The sequence below is a fragment of the Salvia hispanica genome, chromosome 3 (genome assembly GCF_029641045.1).
Source record: "Salvia hispanica isolate PSC_SH4W2 chromosome 3, Shi_PSC_v1, whole genome shotgun sequence".
NCBI classification, from domain to species: Eukaryota; Viridiplantae; Streptophyta; class Magnoliopsida; order Lamiales; family Lamiaceae; genus Salvia; species Salvia hispanica.
In genome coordinates this window covers 8,179,873-8,196,294 of record NC_142694.1, presented here as the reverse complement: position 1 = coordinate 8,196,294, position 16,422 = coordinate 8,179,873, and the positions used below count along the sequence as shown (strand labels likewise).

The 16,422-nt window shown below is 33.5% G+C and overlaps 4 protein-coding genes, 1 long non-coding RNA gene and 1 other non-coding gene across 6 annotated transcripts; 1 reads left to right on the top strand and 5 right to left on the bottom strand.

Annotated features, from left to right (window-relative positions):
* Nucleotides 1-168: 168 nt before the first annotated feature.
* LOC148930063 (uncharacterized) lies at nucleotides 169-541 on the bottom strand. Its single transcript, XM_089069381.1, has one exon. The coding sequence runs from the start codon at nucleotides 486-488 to the stop codon at nucleotides 276-278; it is 213 nt and encodes a 70-aa protein (XP_088925507.1). The 5' UTR covers nucleotides 489-541; the 3' UTR covers nucleotides 169-275.
* A 1,723-nt stretch (nucleotides 542-2,264) lies between these two features.
* TRNAN-GUU (transfer RNA asparagine (anticodon GUU)) lies at nucleotides 2,265-2,338 on the top strand. The gene has a single exon. It is a non-coding gene; the product is annotated as a tRNA-Asn (tRNA).
* A 740-nt stretch (nucleotides 2,339-3,078) lies between these two features.
* Nucleotides 3,079-4,604, bottom strand: LOC148930061 (F-box/kelch-repeat protein At3g23880-like). The gene is made up of 4 exons (XM_089066357.1): nucleotides 4,491-4,604; nucleotides 4,320-4,378; nucleotides 4,175-4,236; nucleotides 3,079-4,088 (listed from the first exon to the last, which is right to left on the bottom strand). The coding sequence occupies exons 1-4, from the start codon at nucleotides 4,602-4,604 to the stop codon at nucleotides 3,079-3,081; spliced, it is 1,245 nt and encodes a 414-aa protein (XP_088922483.1).
* A 1,204-nt stretch (nucleotides 4,605-5,808) lies between these two features.
* Nucleotides 5,809-8,024, bottom strand: LOC148930060 (uncharacterized). The gene is made up of 3 exons (XM_089066774.1): nucleotides 7,613-8,024; nucleotides 7,258-7,325; nucleotides 5,809-6,339 (listed from the first exon to the last, which is right to left on the bottom strand). Exons 1-3 carry the CDS (start codon nucleotides 7,994-7,996, stop codon nucleotides 5,892-5,894), a joined length of 900 nt encoding a protein of 299 aa, XP_088922900.1. The 5' UTR covers nucleotides 7,997-8,024; the 3' UTR covers nucleotides 5,809-5,891.
* Nucleotides 8,025-10,542: 2,518 nt separating this feature from the next.
* LOC148930059 (expansin-A4-like) lies at nucleotides 10,543-11,685 on the bottom strand. The gene is made up of 3 exons (XM_089068291.1): nucleotides 11,529-11,685; nucleotides 11,129-11,453; nucleotides 10,543-11,020 (listed from the first exon to the last, which is right to left on the bottom strand). The coding sequence occupies exons 1-3, from the start codon at nucleotides 11,677-11,679 to the stop codon at nucleotides 10,711-10,713; spliced, it is 786 nt and encodes a 261-aa protein (XP_088924417.1). The 5' UTR covers nucleotides 11,680-11,685; the 3' UTR covers nucleotides 10,543-10,710.
* A 472-nt stretch (nucleotides 11,686-12,157) lies between these two features.
* On the bottom strand, nucleotides 12,158-15,424 carry LOC148930058 (uncharacterized). Its single transcript, XR_016137076.1, has 5 exons — nucleotides 14,877-15,424; nucleotides 14,045-14,116; nucleotides 13,651-13,732; nucleotides 12,865-12,956; nucleotides 12,158-12,267 (listed from the first exon to the last, which is right to left on the bottom strand). It is a non-coding gene; the product is annotated as an uncharacterized LOC148930058 (long non-coding RNA).
* Between the last annotated feature and the right edge of the window lie 998 nt (nucleotides 15,425-16,422).

Genomic DNA, 16,422 nt, shown 5'->3' with positions numbered 1-16,422 from the left:
ATCATATTAATACAATTTTCATCTTACTTCTTTTTTGGTACAAATAGAAAATGCATGTGTGAATAAAGAATTTAGGCTGAATTTATTTTCATATATTTTGAGACATCATGAGTGTGTGATTCTTGAGTAATTTCTGCTGATTTGGATATTTATGGAGTAAGTACAATATTGAGAAAGAAATGCATAGAAACATAAAAAATTAAGTATAATATTGTGTATAATTACATATGTAAAAATTGGCAAGAAGATAAAAAAGAGAGAGAGAATGATCATAGCTAGTCAGCATGTATATGAACTCCAATAGCAACAACCAAGAGGGTGTAGATGCAGAAGAACAAAATGGCATGTACGAGGATTGAGATCCCACTGGTGTACATGTTGCCGAATTCGATGAACCTACCCCTCGCCGGAAGCTGAAATAGCAGCCCCGGTGATAGGAGGATGAACAGCCCCACCGCCACCGCCACCGGCCCCCAATCAGTTCCCATTAACTCTGATCAGTTTGCTAGATTTTTTATGCTGATGTTAATTGGCTGAAAATAAGTAGGGAGATGTTGTCTTGTAAAGATGAGGGATGGATGTTTCTTAGTGGAGAAGTTGAGTGACGTTGAGCACAAGGTAGGATTTGGGAGGAGGGAAAGTATATTTTGATTCATAATGGGATTTTGCTTTTTTTACATACTTTTTCTCTCCTAATTAAGCTTCTCAATTTACTACTACACATTTCCATTGCTTTTGTAAAAGAATTAGAAATGCTAGCTTGTAAAAGTTACATTCTTGATGAAAGATCAAGAAAAAGCAGGCCAGAGAGGTAAGAAGAGTCTAGGAGGCTTTAGAATATTGGATTTGCAATTTAAAGAATTAGATGGGTATTTTCAGCCATGTGCACCTTTGTCTGCAGACCTTGCCTTGCCCCCTCATTTTTAACTTTGATTAAAAAAAAATGTACTGTATTGATTTGTTGCTGTTATTTGAAGTGAGATTGGAACAGGGGTTTTGAAGAGGTGATGAAATGGATAAGAATTTGTGCAGAGGAACCGAGGCTCTTTACAACTATTTGTGGATTGAAGATAAATTGATGCAAGTTCTAATGGTCGAAACTAAATGAATTAAGTACTAGTACTAATTTATACACTTGCACTTGCAAGGTTATAAAACATAGCGTTTGATTATTGTATAACTATAATACTTCTTTCGTCCCACTATAGGAGTTATATTTGAGTTTGAGACGGATTTTAAGAAATAGTAAAGAGGAAAATTGATGAAAAAAGGAAGAATGTGGAGTCTACTTTTATATATTAATTTTATTTTATAATAAAATAGAAGTGGAAAAAAGTTAATGAAATACATGACCTATTGCCATTTATAGATTTTTAACCAGGACTCTTAAAATGATACATTAGAGATGGCCAAACCCAACCGGACCGACGGGTCAGAACCGAAACCGAAACCGGACGACGGTTCCGGTTCGAAATCCGGTTTAGGGTTTATAACGGGCCGGTTACGGTTCAAAAAATATGAAACCGGAACCGGCGGTTAACCGCCGGTTCGGAACTTCCGGTTAACCGGAAAAATGTAGCCGTCGCCGGTAGGTTCCTAGGGTTGCAGGCGTAGGGTTGAAAACGGTCGGAAAAACGCCGGTTTGCGTCGGAAAACCGCCGGTTCCCGACGGTTCAGGGCTAGGGTTGCAGGCGTAGGCGTAGGCGTAGGGTTGCAGCGTAGGGTCTGAAAGGGTGTCGGAAATCGCCGGTTTTCGGTCAGAAACCGGCGGTTTTCTGACACAAACCGGCGGTTCGGTCAGAAAACCGGCAGTTTTCGACCGTTTTCAAAGTCTCTTTGGATTTTACTATAGAATTTAAAAGTTTTAACTATAAGATTTAAATAAAAAAAAAATAAGAACCGAAACCGAACCGGAACCGCTGAAAAACCGGCAGTTAGTAACCGGAACCGGAACCGGCGGTTAAACCGGAACCAGATAACCGGTATCCGGGCCGGTTACGGTTCAAGCATTCGACGAATCGGAATCGGCGATTCCGAACCGAAACCGGCGGTTTTTGAACCGTGGCCATGTCTATGGTACGTCCAAAAATGGTGAACTGATACTCTTAAAATCAACGTCGTCAAGACTTAAACAAGTCCATGATGATTATATTATCAATGTTGACGTGTGTTAAACATACAAAGCCAACGTAAACAAGTTGTTTTATTAATGATTTGGAAATTTTTACCGTATAAGTATATTAAATAATGTACGCATAACATAAGCTGGAATAGCTCAGTTGGTTAGAGCGTGTGGCTGTTAACCACAAGGTCGGAGGTTCAAGCCCTCCTTCTAGCGACACTTTGGATATTGTATTTTGTTTGTTTTTATTTTAATAAATTCGCAATTAAATTGATTCATGGATTAGAGAATTATAATGTTCAAGCCCTCCTTCTAGCGACTTGGATATTGTTATTTTGTTTGTTTTTATTTTAATAAATTGCGCAATTATAAATTGATTCATGGATTAGAGAATTATATTTTTTTTTATTTTAGGAGATTAATATTTTTAATTTTGTGACATAACATTCTTATAATATTACTTCCTCCGTGCATCATTTATAGTCCGATTTTGAGGAATTTTAAGAAATTATTTCACTTCATGAAGAAAAATAGAAAAATTAGTTAGTTGAATATGGATCTCACTTTTATATATTGGTTTTAAAAAAAACAAATAATTATGGACACCAAAATAGCAAAATATGGAATATTTTTTTCACGGGATAGAGAGAGAAAAAAAAAAATATGCCCACCAAAGAGTAGCTGTTATAATTGTGTTAGTTCTGCTAGTTATACCTTCAATTGACCATATCAATTCTACTATTCAAAAATAACATTCGGAAAAAAAATCTATAAGAGATATGTTTCACCAAAAAAATAACAAGCTGCGCTAGAATTAACATGCTTCCGCTTTAGTCATGTCTTCATCTTTTTTCTCCTTTCTTCTGCTTTTGTTGAAGCAATAATATACTCCACATTACTCATCCATTTATGGTAAACATTAACAATTTATACAAAAATATACAAATAATTTTACCTCAATTAGTTCCATTGAGTTGAACCAAGCTCTCAAAAAAGGGGAATATCTTTATCTCTGGGCCAGCGATGCCAAGATGCTTCAACTTTCCATTGGCGCGATCAAACACTGCTAGCTCTAGTTCAAATTCAGTTGTGATATACAATAGCCTACCATCCTCTGAAAACATTTTTGGCTCCCACATACCACGAGCATGGAACACAGATTCTCTTGTCCACGATCCATCACTCATGATCCAAAGTTCAGCGTTAAAAGGTTCATAGTATAACCTAGTGTCAAAAGTGTAGATTTCAAGAGCAGCAAGCAACCCCTTATACTCTATAAACATATAAATGTCACAATCGGGGTTAGGTAAGGGTAAAGTGGAAAAGGTTTCAGTAGAAATGTCGAAGGCAAGAATAAGAGCAGTCGATGTTATAGAATAAAATGTCCCATATACGCAAGCACCGCAGATTGCAAAGCATGAATCAAACTGAGAGGTGGGTATTCGCTTCCAGGAATTAGTTTTGTTTGAGTATAAGTCCATGTGAAAACTCGCACCCCTTCCTTTTTGATCACGTTTGACAAGACCGTCCACAAGATGCAACAGTTTGTAATTTTCAAAAGTGTGGTCGAACCACAACCCAGATGTATTGTCGGCATAATTTATGTGAGGTTCCACAACGGGCTTAGGGAGGATCTTATACTCACTTGTTGTTGGGTTCCAAAGAACATGACTCACGTCGTCGCAATAAAAATGAAGTAGACCATTCAAGCTACACCCAGTGAACTTATAATCATCTTTGGCTAGAAAAGAGGGGGGATGTACATAATATTTGGGTGAGATGGAGCCATCTTCTCCAGGGGAAGAATATGCAACAAAATATTCACGATTAGTTTTAAATTCACTCGAATGGACAAAAAGGTCAGGCTCGGGCTTAGGCTTAGGCTTCCAAAGTTGTAAGGATGGTGTAAACTTTGTCTCGAATACGCAGTGACGAGGCATATCATCGTATTCTGGCCAATAGTCATCTACATTACATGAACTTTGTGTTTAGAACTTTAGCATCAAGATGGTGGAGTAGTAGTTTATTCAGACATACCTGGCTTCAGAACACTTGAATCTTTGTTCTTAATCCTCGTACAACTATAACTGGTCTCCAGTCTGATACCATGCTCTCTAACCAAATGGAGTACAAATATCTCACATTCAACCAAAGAGTACAAAGTAAACAAGTTTAATTTAAAATAAATAAATAAAACCTGCGAGCGAAATGATCTTCTGGCTTTTTTAGGATATATTCGGGCTTCGAGTTTTTGAACTGACAAAAAAAGATGAAAATTGGGAGATGTAGATACATATAAGCATATGATATTAATAGTATTCTACTCCTATCAACATTTATACATAAATAAATAAATAAAACAAGTCACCTCATCCATGGCGACGAAAGCTTTACGGGTGGAGGAGACGCGCACGTGCGAGTCGAGAAACGATTGATTGGAGTTGCCGGATAAGCGAGTGAGGTGGCTGCTGACCACCGCCATTTCGGATACACAAACTTACATACACTACACTTGCTCTAATATATACAGTATATACTAGGCCATATCAAATTTGTAGGATAAGGAAAAATGATCAGTTGAAGTCCTACCGTGAAAGAAGGCGCTGAAAAATCAAAATAGTTTACTTCAAAGTTCAAACTAGGGTTTCAATAATTACGATAGACAGAGATTGTGTAGGAGATACGTATCCCTTCATCAAATTAAAACTTCCTAATATTCGGGAACACCAAAAACCTACGCAGTTCAACCTCCAAATCCTCGGTGAATAACCGATAAAGATAATTCGATATTAAACATGTAATTACGCTCCACCAAAAAAAATAAAATAAAAGATAATTATGATTCATTAAAATTATATTTTTTCTTTTATGTTCTAATTTTTTGTTTCATTTTTTATTTTATTGAAATATAATTATTTTTATATTACTAAAATATGTCAATTTATATATGGATGGGATATTGAAAAAAATTGAAACTTCGTTATTTAATTCCAATGAAAAAGTTCATGATATAGACCAGAATTTGACCAAACCTTATTATTCAAATGATTATCATCCATTGTAAAAAAAAATTAGCTACTACTGTAGTAAAGTAGCTAAAGGTGTCTTCACTGATCACGGCCTTCCACCTCTCGACAGCTCAGTTGTACCCAGCTCAGTCTAGCCGAGGTCTTTGGCGGTTCGGCCTGCACCTCGGGGTGTTTGGATGCTCGGCTCGCATGAGTTTGGTGGTATGCTTGTACCAAATTATTTTGTGTGCAGAGAGAAGGAATCATGGTGGAATTACATGAGCGGATCTATTAAGCACATAGGAGGGGCATTTGCCCACTTCAAAATTTTTACTCCATATAAAGATTGCCCATTATAAAAAAAATATATTAATTTATCACTAAATACCCCTTCTCAAATTCTTAATAAAAAATTTATAGATAAATTTGTCTCATCCCTACAAAGGTCGGAGGTTCAAACCTCCTTCTTGCGATTTTTAATTATTTTGATTTTGATTAATTTCATACTTACAGACTTTCAGTTTTGAAAAGATTAATAATTTTGATTTTGTGTTTTTGTCATTGTAATATTTGTGCAATCAATAAATGAAATACAAAGTAGAAAGCATAAGAGTGAGCCGCTGCGGCTGTAAAACCGTGTTTTTTTTAAAAAAAGATTCTTAATTTATTTTGTGACGATGTGGTGGAAGAGTTTTTGTGGTTTTGGAGTGTTGTTCCGCCTATCGCCTATCGTGGACACTCTAAGATTTGAGTATATATGTCTAATATTTATGGCCACCAAAGCGTCTTTGCCTCAACTGAAAGGCGGCAAGAGCCTCAACAAAATCGGTTTCACCAAATTGAGGAAAGAGCTTGTCTGTAAAGAACAGCTCCGTGTAGGCCAGCTGCCACAGCATGAAGTTGCTCAGCCTGCATTCGCCGCTGCTTCTGATCAACAAATCAGGGTTCGAAAACTCGACGCCGTTGGTCTGAAGATGCTGCTCCACCACCCTATCATCGATCTTCTCAATTTCCAGCATTCCATCTTTCACCTTCCTCGCTATCTTCTTGGTCGCTTCCGTTATGTCGTAACGGCCGCCGTAGTTCAAGCCCACGAGTAGGTGGAGTCTTGTATTGGCTTTGGTAAGCTCCTCTGCTTCAGACATCAACTTTTGCAACGACTCGGGAAGTTGGCTTCTACCCCCCATGAAAGATAACCGCACACCGTCTCTGTAAACACAGTGGAAGTGTTATTATGACTATATTAATTCACTTTTTAGAAAAGAGGCCGATGGGATGTGAAATTTTCATATTTTGGGATTTAATTTTCAGATGGACGAAGTGAATAAAGCAATAAGTAAAAGCATTTATTTTATTTTAAATCTGTGTCATACTAAAATAGCTATTATTAAAAAATGTTATGTAGTACTCCCTCCGTTCCATAGTAATGGAGGTAATTCTTTTCGGCACGGAGATTAAGAAAAATTGTGTTAGGTGAATTAAGTAAAGAGAGAGTAAAGTGAAAAATGAAAAAGGTAGAGATATGTAGATAGAATAAAGTAAGGGAGAATAAAGTAGGTGTGGAAAAATGTGTTGACTTTTACTAAAAAGGGGAATAACTCTATTACTATGGAACGTACCAAAATGGAAAAATGACTCTATTAATATGGAATGGAGGGAGTAGTATTTGGTTGATGAGATCTTCAGGGCAAAGAGAAATTTAAAATTGCACGGACGTGATCAGATTAATAAGTGAAATTCTGTCAAAAATCAAAGTAATTCTCAGTAATTGGATCTTGTGATGTAACCGTTAGATTAATATCACGTGTCATAAAATAATGTAGATTATTAGTCTAATAATATAACTTAATATTTTAGTAAAATAATGTAGCATTTTTGTCTAATAATGTAGCTTGGCTAATAATGTAGCTTATCCCAACCATCCAATCTGGGAATCCAATAGCTTAGATTTGCTTTGATTTTTTTAAAGATTTTTGACAGAATTTCAATTATTGAACATAGTGCGCCCCTAAAATTATTTCATGTAATAAATATGTTAACGTGTAAATAAAGAGTATGGTAATGATAAATTATAAGAAAAGATTGTTCAAAAAAGAAAATTGTTCTATTATTTATGGACGTGAAGACCGAGTCAGCTTCTCCATCTCCAGCCTTATAAACTCTCCAAAAATTTCAATCAAAAAGTTCACTTCATCCTGTTCATTAAGATGGTCAGATTTAATCAGTAACAAAATTTTGATTTTTAATTAGTTTATTTATTATTAGAAAGTTTTCAACAATAGCTTTTTAATTAATTGTATGTTGTACATAAATATATCCATATTCTAGCAAAAAATGATGCCTACAATGTTCTTATTCCTACCACTTTTTGTGACCAAAATCCAACCGTATAAATCATAGAAAAGCTACCGTCAAGAGCTTTCTAATGATAAGTAATGAAATTTGATTTCATTTGAAAATTAAAAAAAAAAAAAAATTGTACCGGTGGACGATTCCAATTCTCAGTGGAGAAGGCAAAAACTGAGAGGACTTTAACTCCATATTTCATGCAATATCTCAAGATTTGTAGAAGGGCTTGTCCACCAGCTCTGTGCCCTAGAATTGTGGGCAGCCCATTGTTTTGGGCCCACCTTCTGTTTCCATCCATTGTGATACCGACATGTTTGGGCATCACTCCTTGTACGCCTGCCTCCACCAGGTTCTTCTCATTCTCAATTCCTGAAAATTCACATTTTTGTCTACCTGCCAAACGCAACCTTAAAACAGAAGAGTTGGTCTTGCAAAGCTGTGTGGGATTTGATAAGATATATTTATCATGTTTTGTGACGATAATGTTGGAAGGCGAAGTTAAAGGAATTGGCCACATTTTAATGTGCTATAAATATGTCTTGTTACTCGGCACAGGGTTGGTTTGATTTATAGAGATTGCCGTTTCGCTATATATTGTAGCCCATTTATAATGTACTATATTAACTCTTAAGTTTAGTTCTTTAGAATAATAATCTATAAATTATTGCAGTGTTATTTCATTATGATTTCCACGTCAAATTTAATTATTGTACTGTATTATTGAGTCCCGCTTGAAAATTCGAGTTGGCCAAAGGGGTGTTATTCTCAACTAAAGGTGACTACTACTCCCTCCGTCCCATTTTAGAAGTCTTATTTGAGTTTGATACGTGATTTAAGGGATATAAAGAAAAGTTAGTGAAAAAAAATAGTGGAATGTAGGGTCATAATCTAATGGTTATAGCACCCTAATCTAAAATCAACACCAAATCTCCACCCTTAGATTTTAAAATGAGTGGTTACGAATCTCAATAAATAGTAGACAAAATATCAACAAAAGAGTAATATCGTCCTTATGTTATCATATGATAATTTTCGTGAAAATTTTTTTATATCAACATAATATATTACAAATATCAACATTATGACATAAGAATATCAACACTAGTACAAGAAAATATCAACACATATATATTGAGATTTTTACATGGTTTTATTGAGATTTTTTGATATATTTGTTGATAAAAATCTGGTTATCAACATTTACAAAATCTAAAATAAAAAATATCAAATTTCATCATCCGAATATCGTCGGAACATATGCAATTGAGATCTCGTTGGAATCCTTATAAAATTATCTTTAATTTGATATATTTTTTGCAATCGAGAGAGTTACGTAAATTTAAAATTTTAAGATAATTTAAATGAGAGAGAATTGACATTAATACCCTCTAATTTTATTTATTAATTTTCTTAATTAAAAATATAATCCATGTTGCATTATTTCAACCACTAGATCTTCTAATCTAATGGCTAAGAGTTATAGTTTGGGATTGCTAATTAGTTAGCAATTGATCACTCTCCGTGGAATGTAAGTCCTACTTTTATATATTAGAATAATAATTTTGTTAATAATATGTGATTGAAAAAAATTTAGAAAAATATGCGGCCTACTATCATTTATAGAATATTTTAATCGAAACTCTTAAAGTGGGACGGAGAGAGTATATTTCAAAATGAGATCATTTTCGGCCAAAATCTGGTCTCATTAGTAAAATTAAGAAAAGAAATTAAATTAGGACGACTGATAAGAAACTTCTCTCTAGTATATGATGGGCAGGTGGTTTCTTGCGCATTAAAACGATTTTGCTAATATATTCTTCAATGTATAATACTTTTTTTTAGTATACCCAATTTGTAGTGTATATGAAGTTGGCTATAAAACGTGAATTGCGATCAATAAACAAATCTATGACTCGAATAATTATTTTTGCATCTTACGTACCCAATTGTTGAAAGGTACACCTAAACTTCATGATTCCACCGCTTCCATTTCAATATTTTATTATTGGTAGGCCAATCTTATTTTTTTCGTTTATTTATAACATTATTTATTTACTTATTTTATGCCTATAAATACTCTTCATTTCTTCTTGCTCTCATACCATAACAATTTTCTCTAATCTCTTTAAATATTTTTATTAACTATTTTTGTTTTTGAATTCATCCTGTACATATGGATCCATACGGTTTTGGTAATTTCTATAACGTTGGGGACATTTTTGTCTACAATCAGTCCGACAAAGAGAGTTTATCTGACGAGTAAAAAGAAGTTTGGGAAGTGATCGACAACCGGCCATGCAACATTATACAGTAGAGATTGAAGAGAAAGTGTAGCATGTCTCTTCGGAAAAATACATCGTGTATACAATAAACTTGATTTTTATAGTAAATATCTAAATATTACTACTCCCTCTGTCCCAGAGAAGTTGACATACTTTGAAAATCACACAAGATTTTAGGAGATTTTGTTTTGTGTGTTAAATGGAGAGAGAAAATATAATTTTTATATTCATGTGAGAAAGAACTTTTTCTAAAAAAGGAAAGTATGCCATTTTTTGTGGGACGGAGAGAGTATATGATACGAATATCTAGATATTATGTAATACTAGAAATTTCTAGAACTAGGCATTAGAATATTTAAATATTTTTAGTGGAATTATCTTAGATAAAATTAAATAGAATATAGATATACTTTCTAGTAAAATATTAGATTTTTATAATAGTATAGTGAATTCTAGAATATCTAAAGAATGACTATTAATAGCCATTGGGTCTTAATTTAAAATACTAATATAACATTTTGCATAACTTAATACTTTTTACATTAAATTGAAATAAAGATAAAACACTTTGTATAAAATATGTAATTACCCTAAATTTGAAATATAAAATGTTTCTTATATCTCCTAAATTATTTCTCATATATTTTTTAAATTGTTCTAGTTTAGCTCATCATGAATTTGAGATGGTTTCTAGCTCTTCTAATATTATTTATGGTCATATTATTCCAAACTAAAAATAATTAAAAAATAAAAATAAAATCAATAATAAAATTAAATTGTTACTCCACTTAACCATCCGTAAAAGTTATATTGTTAGATACAATATTCATAAAAAAAAATTAGTTAGTTCCTAATTAGTGGATAGAAAGTAGAGCAATAGAAAGTAGAGCATCAAACTAATATTGCTATTTTATATGAATAGCTATTTTCCCGATCAAATTGTTGCAGATCAGATCCTGAAGTTTTTGCCCGTGAATGTCTGCCCAAACTGCCAATTAGATGGCGCCACGTTCCAGGTGGTTGAAGTGCGACGGTCACTGCCCGTTACTCTAAAGGAAAGGGCCTGCCCTACCAAGACAGCGTTGGATTGCCAATTTTGCCCCCAGTTTCGACTCAGTGGCATCCACTGCGTCTTGGCTCCTTTGATGCTCGCGCGCACAATATCCCCTGCACCCGCGACGTTGCTGATTAGCACCAGGTTGAAGTAACGGAAACCGTTGAGCGTGAATCTGATTCCTCCTTTCTTTACGCACGCCATTCTACGAATTTCAGCTTAATTAATTATAGAAAATTTCATATGCTTAATTAATTAATTCTATAATTCTAATTTATAAAATGGGAAAATGGTAATAATTGCATATTCGTACCTGCGAAAGTGGACGGGGACAATGCCGGCGCGGTATTTGGCGATTCTGAGGAACATGGGCATGGCGAGGTCGAAATGGGGGCGGGGAGGGTTGCACCAACCGCCGTTGTCGTTGGGGAGGGCGTAGTTGGGCGGGCAGAAGTTGGTGGCAGTCACGAGTATGGAGGGGCTGCCCGGGTTGCACCACTGGGCGACCTTTGCCGCGTCACACTTGATCTCGAAGCAGGAGCCGCAGCTCAGGCCGTTGCTGAACAGCGCGGTGCTCAGTGCCGCCGTGTTCACGCCGTAACCCTGGCTGTATAGGTTTCCGTACCCGCATGCGCCACCTGATTAAGATTAACAAAACACAAAATTATAAAAATGAAGCAGCAGTGTTGTGTTGTGTGAAAAGCGTACACTACCCATGGTGCCGGAGGCGTCGCTGCCACCGTAGAATGTAGCGTGGGCGGTTTGCCAGGTGGTTCCGCGGTAGACACCCGGGATCCTGGCTCGGGCGTATGCGAGAAAGCAGAGGATGGTGGCCATGCAGAGCATCATCTTCAGTGGCGCCATTTTTGGGAGACAGAGTAATTTGTGTGGAATGGAAAGCGGGGAGGGTGTACTTATATGGTGGCACTAGGGAAGGGGTAAGGCGGCTAAATGTACGCAGCCTTTTACTAAATCTCACTTGAATTTTGACGGACAATAATTAAATAAAACGCCAAAGGTGCAAATACATTTTCTGTTTTCGCTATATTATTTCGCCTTACTTTATTACCCAACCGCGATAAATCTATCAATATATAAAGTGGCAGTTGTGTTGATATTCACAAAAATGCCATTATGAGAATTTAGGCGAGAAAAGTGGTTCAGATTTTCCATTTTATTTTCATTTTTATTTATTATGTAAATCCTTCTAAAAACTTGAGCAAAATTTGTGCAGTACCTCATTTTTGTCACGCCATTTTAAAAACTGCTTAGAATATTTAAAGTCTATTGTTTTTTGTGCACAAGTGATTGTTTATACATAATAAATAATAAGACTTCTATGTTTCCAATGTGGCATTTATTGTGCTTCCTCATTTTCAATCAATTTGTACCGATAAATTAATAACATATTTCAACTATCAATATGCTTCCTCCTTTTGAATCCATTTGTACCTGCAAATGAATACAATGTTATACTCCTTCATAGATATCAATTACTTTATTAAACCTGAAAAAAATAAATATTAAATCTTCCATGTTTCCTTTGATGGCATTATTCTATTGCATACCTGAAAAAGGTATATTATGTTGTAAATATCAACTACTCCATATCTATTAAAAAAGTAATTATGATAAGTTTTAGAATCAACTGTAAAATCATTAATCTTAATATAACAACTTTTATGAAATATGAATAAATATCTATCATAACTACATTAATGAAATCTGCAGATAACTAAAATTATATGATGAAATATGAAAAAAAAAAAGAATTTCAGACCATTTAAGTTCTATTAAATTTATTCAAAAAGGAATCTTGATAAGTTGCAGAGTCAATTGTAAAAATATTAATCTCTATATAACAACATTTATGAAATCTGCATATAATTAAAATTATATGATGAAATCTGAAAAAAAAAAAAAAAGAAATTTTAGACCATTGATTTAGTTGTTAAGATGACATAATCGAAATAAGTATTTTGGAAACATCTAATATAGAAATTAAGCTGCATTGAACAATGCTCAAGCTTAATAGTTAATACGGAGTACCTTTTTCTCCAAAGCTGTCAAATGCCTGAAACAAGCATTGAATATTCCACCCAAATGCCAAAAGTTTTTCCAATATCGAGATGGTCTAAATTCTGCAGCAAAAATTAAATGTTGAGGCAAGTGCAGTATTGAATATTGGAAAGTATGAGTTTGAAATATTTCCAAAAAAATATATATATTTCCTCCTGCAGTGCACACATGAAATATTTTTTAAAATTTAAAATAGTCATAAAAATGTAACAAAGGCTACTACACATAAATCATGACAAAAGTACAACGGCTACTTTTATTAGTTTGTAAATATCTATATTATTAATTGTTAGAATAGTTCTATTAGATATTTCAGTGTTCTTTTTATTATTTGATTTTGGTTTATTATTTATTTCTGATTATTATCTGAAAAGTGTTCTTTTTATTATTTGATTTTGGTTTATTATTTATTTCTGATTATTATCTGAAAGGTCACTCATGATAATGTTTTTATGGGGAACATGCATTGTTTGTTATCCATGATGAAAAAGGGAGGCCTATAAATACCCCACTCCTACCACTTCCATAATGTACTTCATTTCTCTTCTTAGAATTAGATAGCAATCATCCACACAGAAAAAAATTCAGTTTAGTTCTTCCCTAATTCATATTCTCCATGATCTATATCTCCTATTTCGTCTTTCCTTTTTCTATTGTGAATGCTCACTCTTTTTTTTTCATTTATTTTGTTTCAGTTTTTTCATTTTGTTTTGTTGTTGTGTTCAGCACTATGCACGATTAATTTAGTATTCTTACCTTCAATCTGCCATTCCTTCCGTTTGTGCTATTCTTGAGACTTTGCACTGCTCTGCAGAGGAATTATTTTTTCTTTTTCTCCCTACATTTGAATTTCAGAATGGAGATTCATTAGTTTTTGTGTATTTTCTTCATTTGATTATACGTAAAATGTATACACTCCCCTCTTATTCCAGTTTTCCATTCAATATGTGTTCTTTGATTTCCGTGCTTCTTGAAATTGTTTAAGATGATTCATGCAAAAAATGTTGCTGCATTCATTGACTGGAATAATATAACTGCTCTGCAGAGGAGTAATTTTTATCTTTTTCTCCCTGCATTCAAAATTTAGAATGAAGATTTATTTGTTTTTCTGTTTCGTGCATTTGATTTTATGTAGAATGTATATACTCACCTCATATTCCTGTTTTCCATGCAATATGTGTTCTTTGGTTTCCATGCTTCTTGAAAGTGTTTAAGATGATTCCTGCAAAAAAATAAATTGCTGCATTCATACACTGAAATGATAAAACTGTAATACTAAACAAATTGCAACATTCAATCTACCATTCGTTCCGTTTGTTTTATTCTAGAGACATTGCATTGCTCTGCAAAGGGCAAAGTAGTTATTTTTCTTTTCCTCCGTGCATTTAAAATTCAGAATGTAGATTCAATAGTTTTTCAAGAGTTTCTGTATTTGATTTTATTTAGAATTTACATACTCATCTTTTATTCCAGTTTTCCATGCAATATGAGTTCTTTGGTTTTCATGCTTCTTGAAATTGTTTAATATTATTCCTGCATAAAAATGATGCTGCATTCATTCACTGGAATGATAAAACTGTAATACTATTATACTAAACAAGTTACAACATTAATTAACTACTACGTCCATTAAATCTTGATTGTAAATAATGGAAGTGATTGATGATTATATTACTATATTCAAAAGCAAATTCTACTATATCCTGTAAATAGCTATCTATTTTCCTTTTTTGAGATAGTTTGATTCAAATATTTTCCTTCTATGAAGAAACTAAAGAAATCAGCAAAGCTTAAAGGGTGTTAAAGTAACAGATTACATTTTGAAACAAATTCTCTAAATATGATTGAAACAAATCCTAAGTACTCAAATTTGCACTGTTTTTATCAAGAATAATACATCCAATTACATTTTGATAAGCGTTTATAAGCATTATCTCTATAAATCGTAAGGCTTTTACAGTAAATTTGTGAAGACATTTTACCTTTAAGGTCAGTAGATCCATTTAATTTTCTGCGAATTTGGAGCGAATTAAAATTTCCATTCTTCGACAAGAACATTTCGCCCTAATTTTTGTAGGTTTGTCGACCTCCTTTGTGATATGTTGTTGTATCTGTTGTAGGCTTACAGCCAGATATTGAGAACCCGTATGTTCATCCTCTTTACCTTGAATCGTCGATAGCAGCCTATATTTGCTCCGTACATGTAAAATAATTAGTGAAATAATTAAAAACAATATTGACGATTTGTGATATTTTTTCAATTTATGAACTGTGTTTCGATTTTAACTAAAATTGCTTCCTTCTTCGGTTGGTCGAAAATATGATTTCACCGTTGTGTGAAACGCTTCCGTTGTCTCTGGAGTGTGTAAGTTTCGTGCGCTAGCCCTGATTTTGCGATGGCAGAACCGATTAGAAGATAACGTGTCGCCGATTTTGGTGGTTGTGGGTGTGGTCGTAGACGCCAGTCTATGGCGACTTTTTCTCCGATTTGGTGGTAGAATCGGCGACCAGGGGTGCAGATCTAGGGTTTTCGTCGCTTAAGCGGCGTATGAAAATGCAGAAAAAAGTTTATATATTTTCTTAAAATATGTTATTAGATCATAAAGTTATTTAATTAATCTGATAATTTGTAATTAGTTAATGTTAAGTGATAAAATCGGTTGGTTTTGTAATGTTGGGCTTTTCAAATGTGAGAGGCAACTTTGATTGGGCCATTTCAGAGAATTTAAGACATTTCATGTTATTTTTTTGTTGGTTTCTTTTTGTAGTTTAATTGAACTCTGGGATATTGTGAATAATGATGATTGGATCAGCATTGTATGTAAATTTGGGATAATATTTTTGAACTCATTTTGGCTCTATTTTTAAAGAATTGTTAACTATATTGAGATAATTGTAAACTATATTGGCATCCTCCTGTTAAGGGATCGATTTTTAAGAATTATTGGGCCATGTATGTTAATTATATTGGGCTATTTTATCTTTTCTATGTTATGTTTGATAGTTATATTTAAGTATGTTTGTTCTTTTTTTATTTTTAAAATTTATGAATTACTGGATTGTTATTGTTTTTTAAAGTTATTTTTGTTTGCAGGTATGAATAACTATGTTTTGTTAATCAAGTGAAATCATGAACTCTTTCATCGTTCAAATTATTTGTTTTTTTCGTTCTTTTAAATTCTGTTTTATATTTTTCTTAATTTGTATATTTTATTATATTTCATTCACTCATCTCCTATTTTGTTATTTCTTTTATTTAATATTGCCACACTTATACTATTTATTCTAATTGTATAAAATTGTATGCTGAATATGAGATGGTTCATTACAGTATTTTGAGGGAAGTACATTTTTTTTTGGTTCTTAATAATTACATGAATATTTTTTATACATAATTAATTATCACATTTTTTTATCATAAACACCAATGTTATTCTGTTTTTTTAATTTATTCCATCTTATTTAAGATCACTATTCGAAAATCATTTGGCCCGTGCATAGCACGGGTGTTAACCCTAGTAATGATAA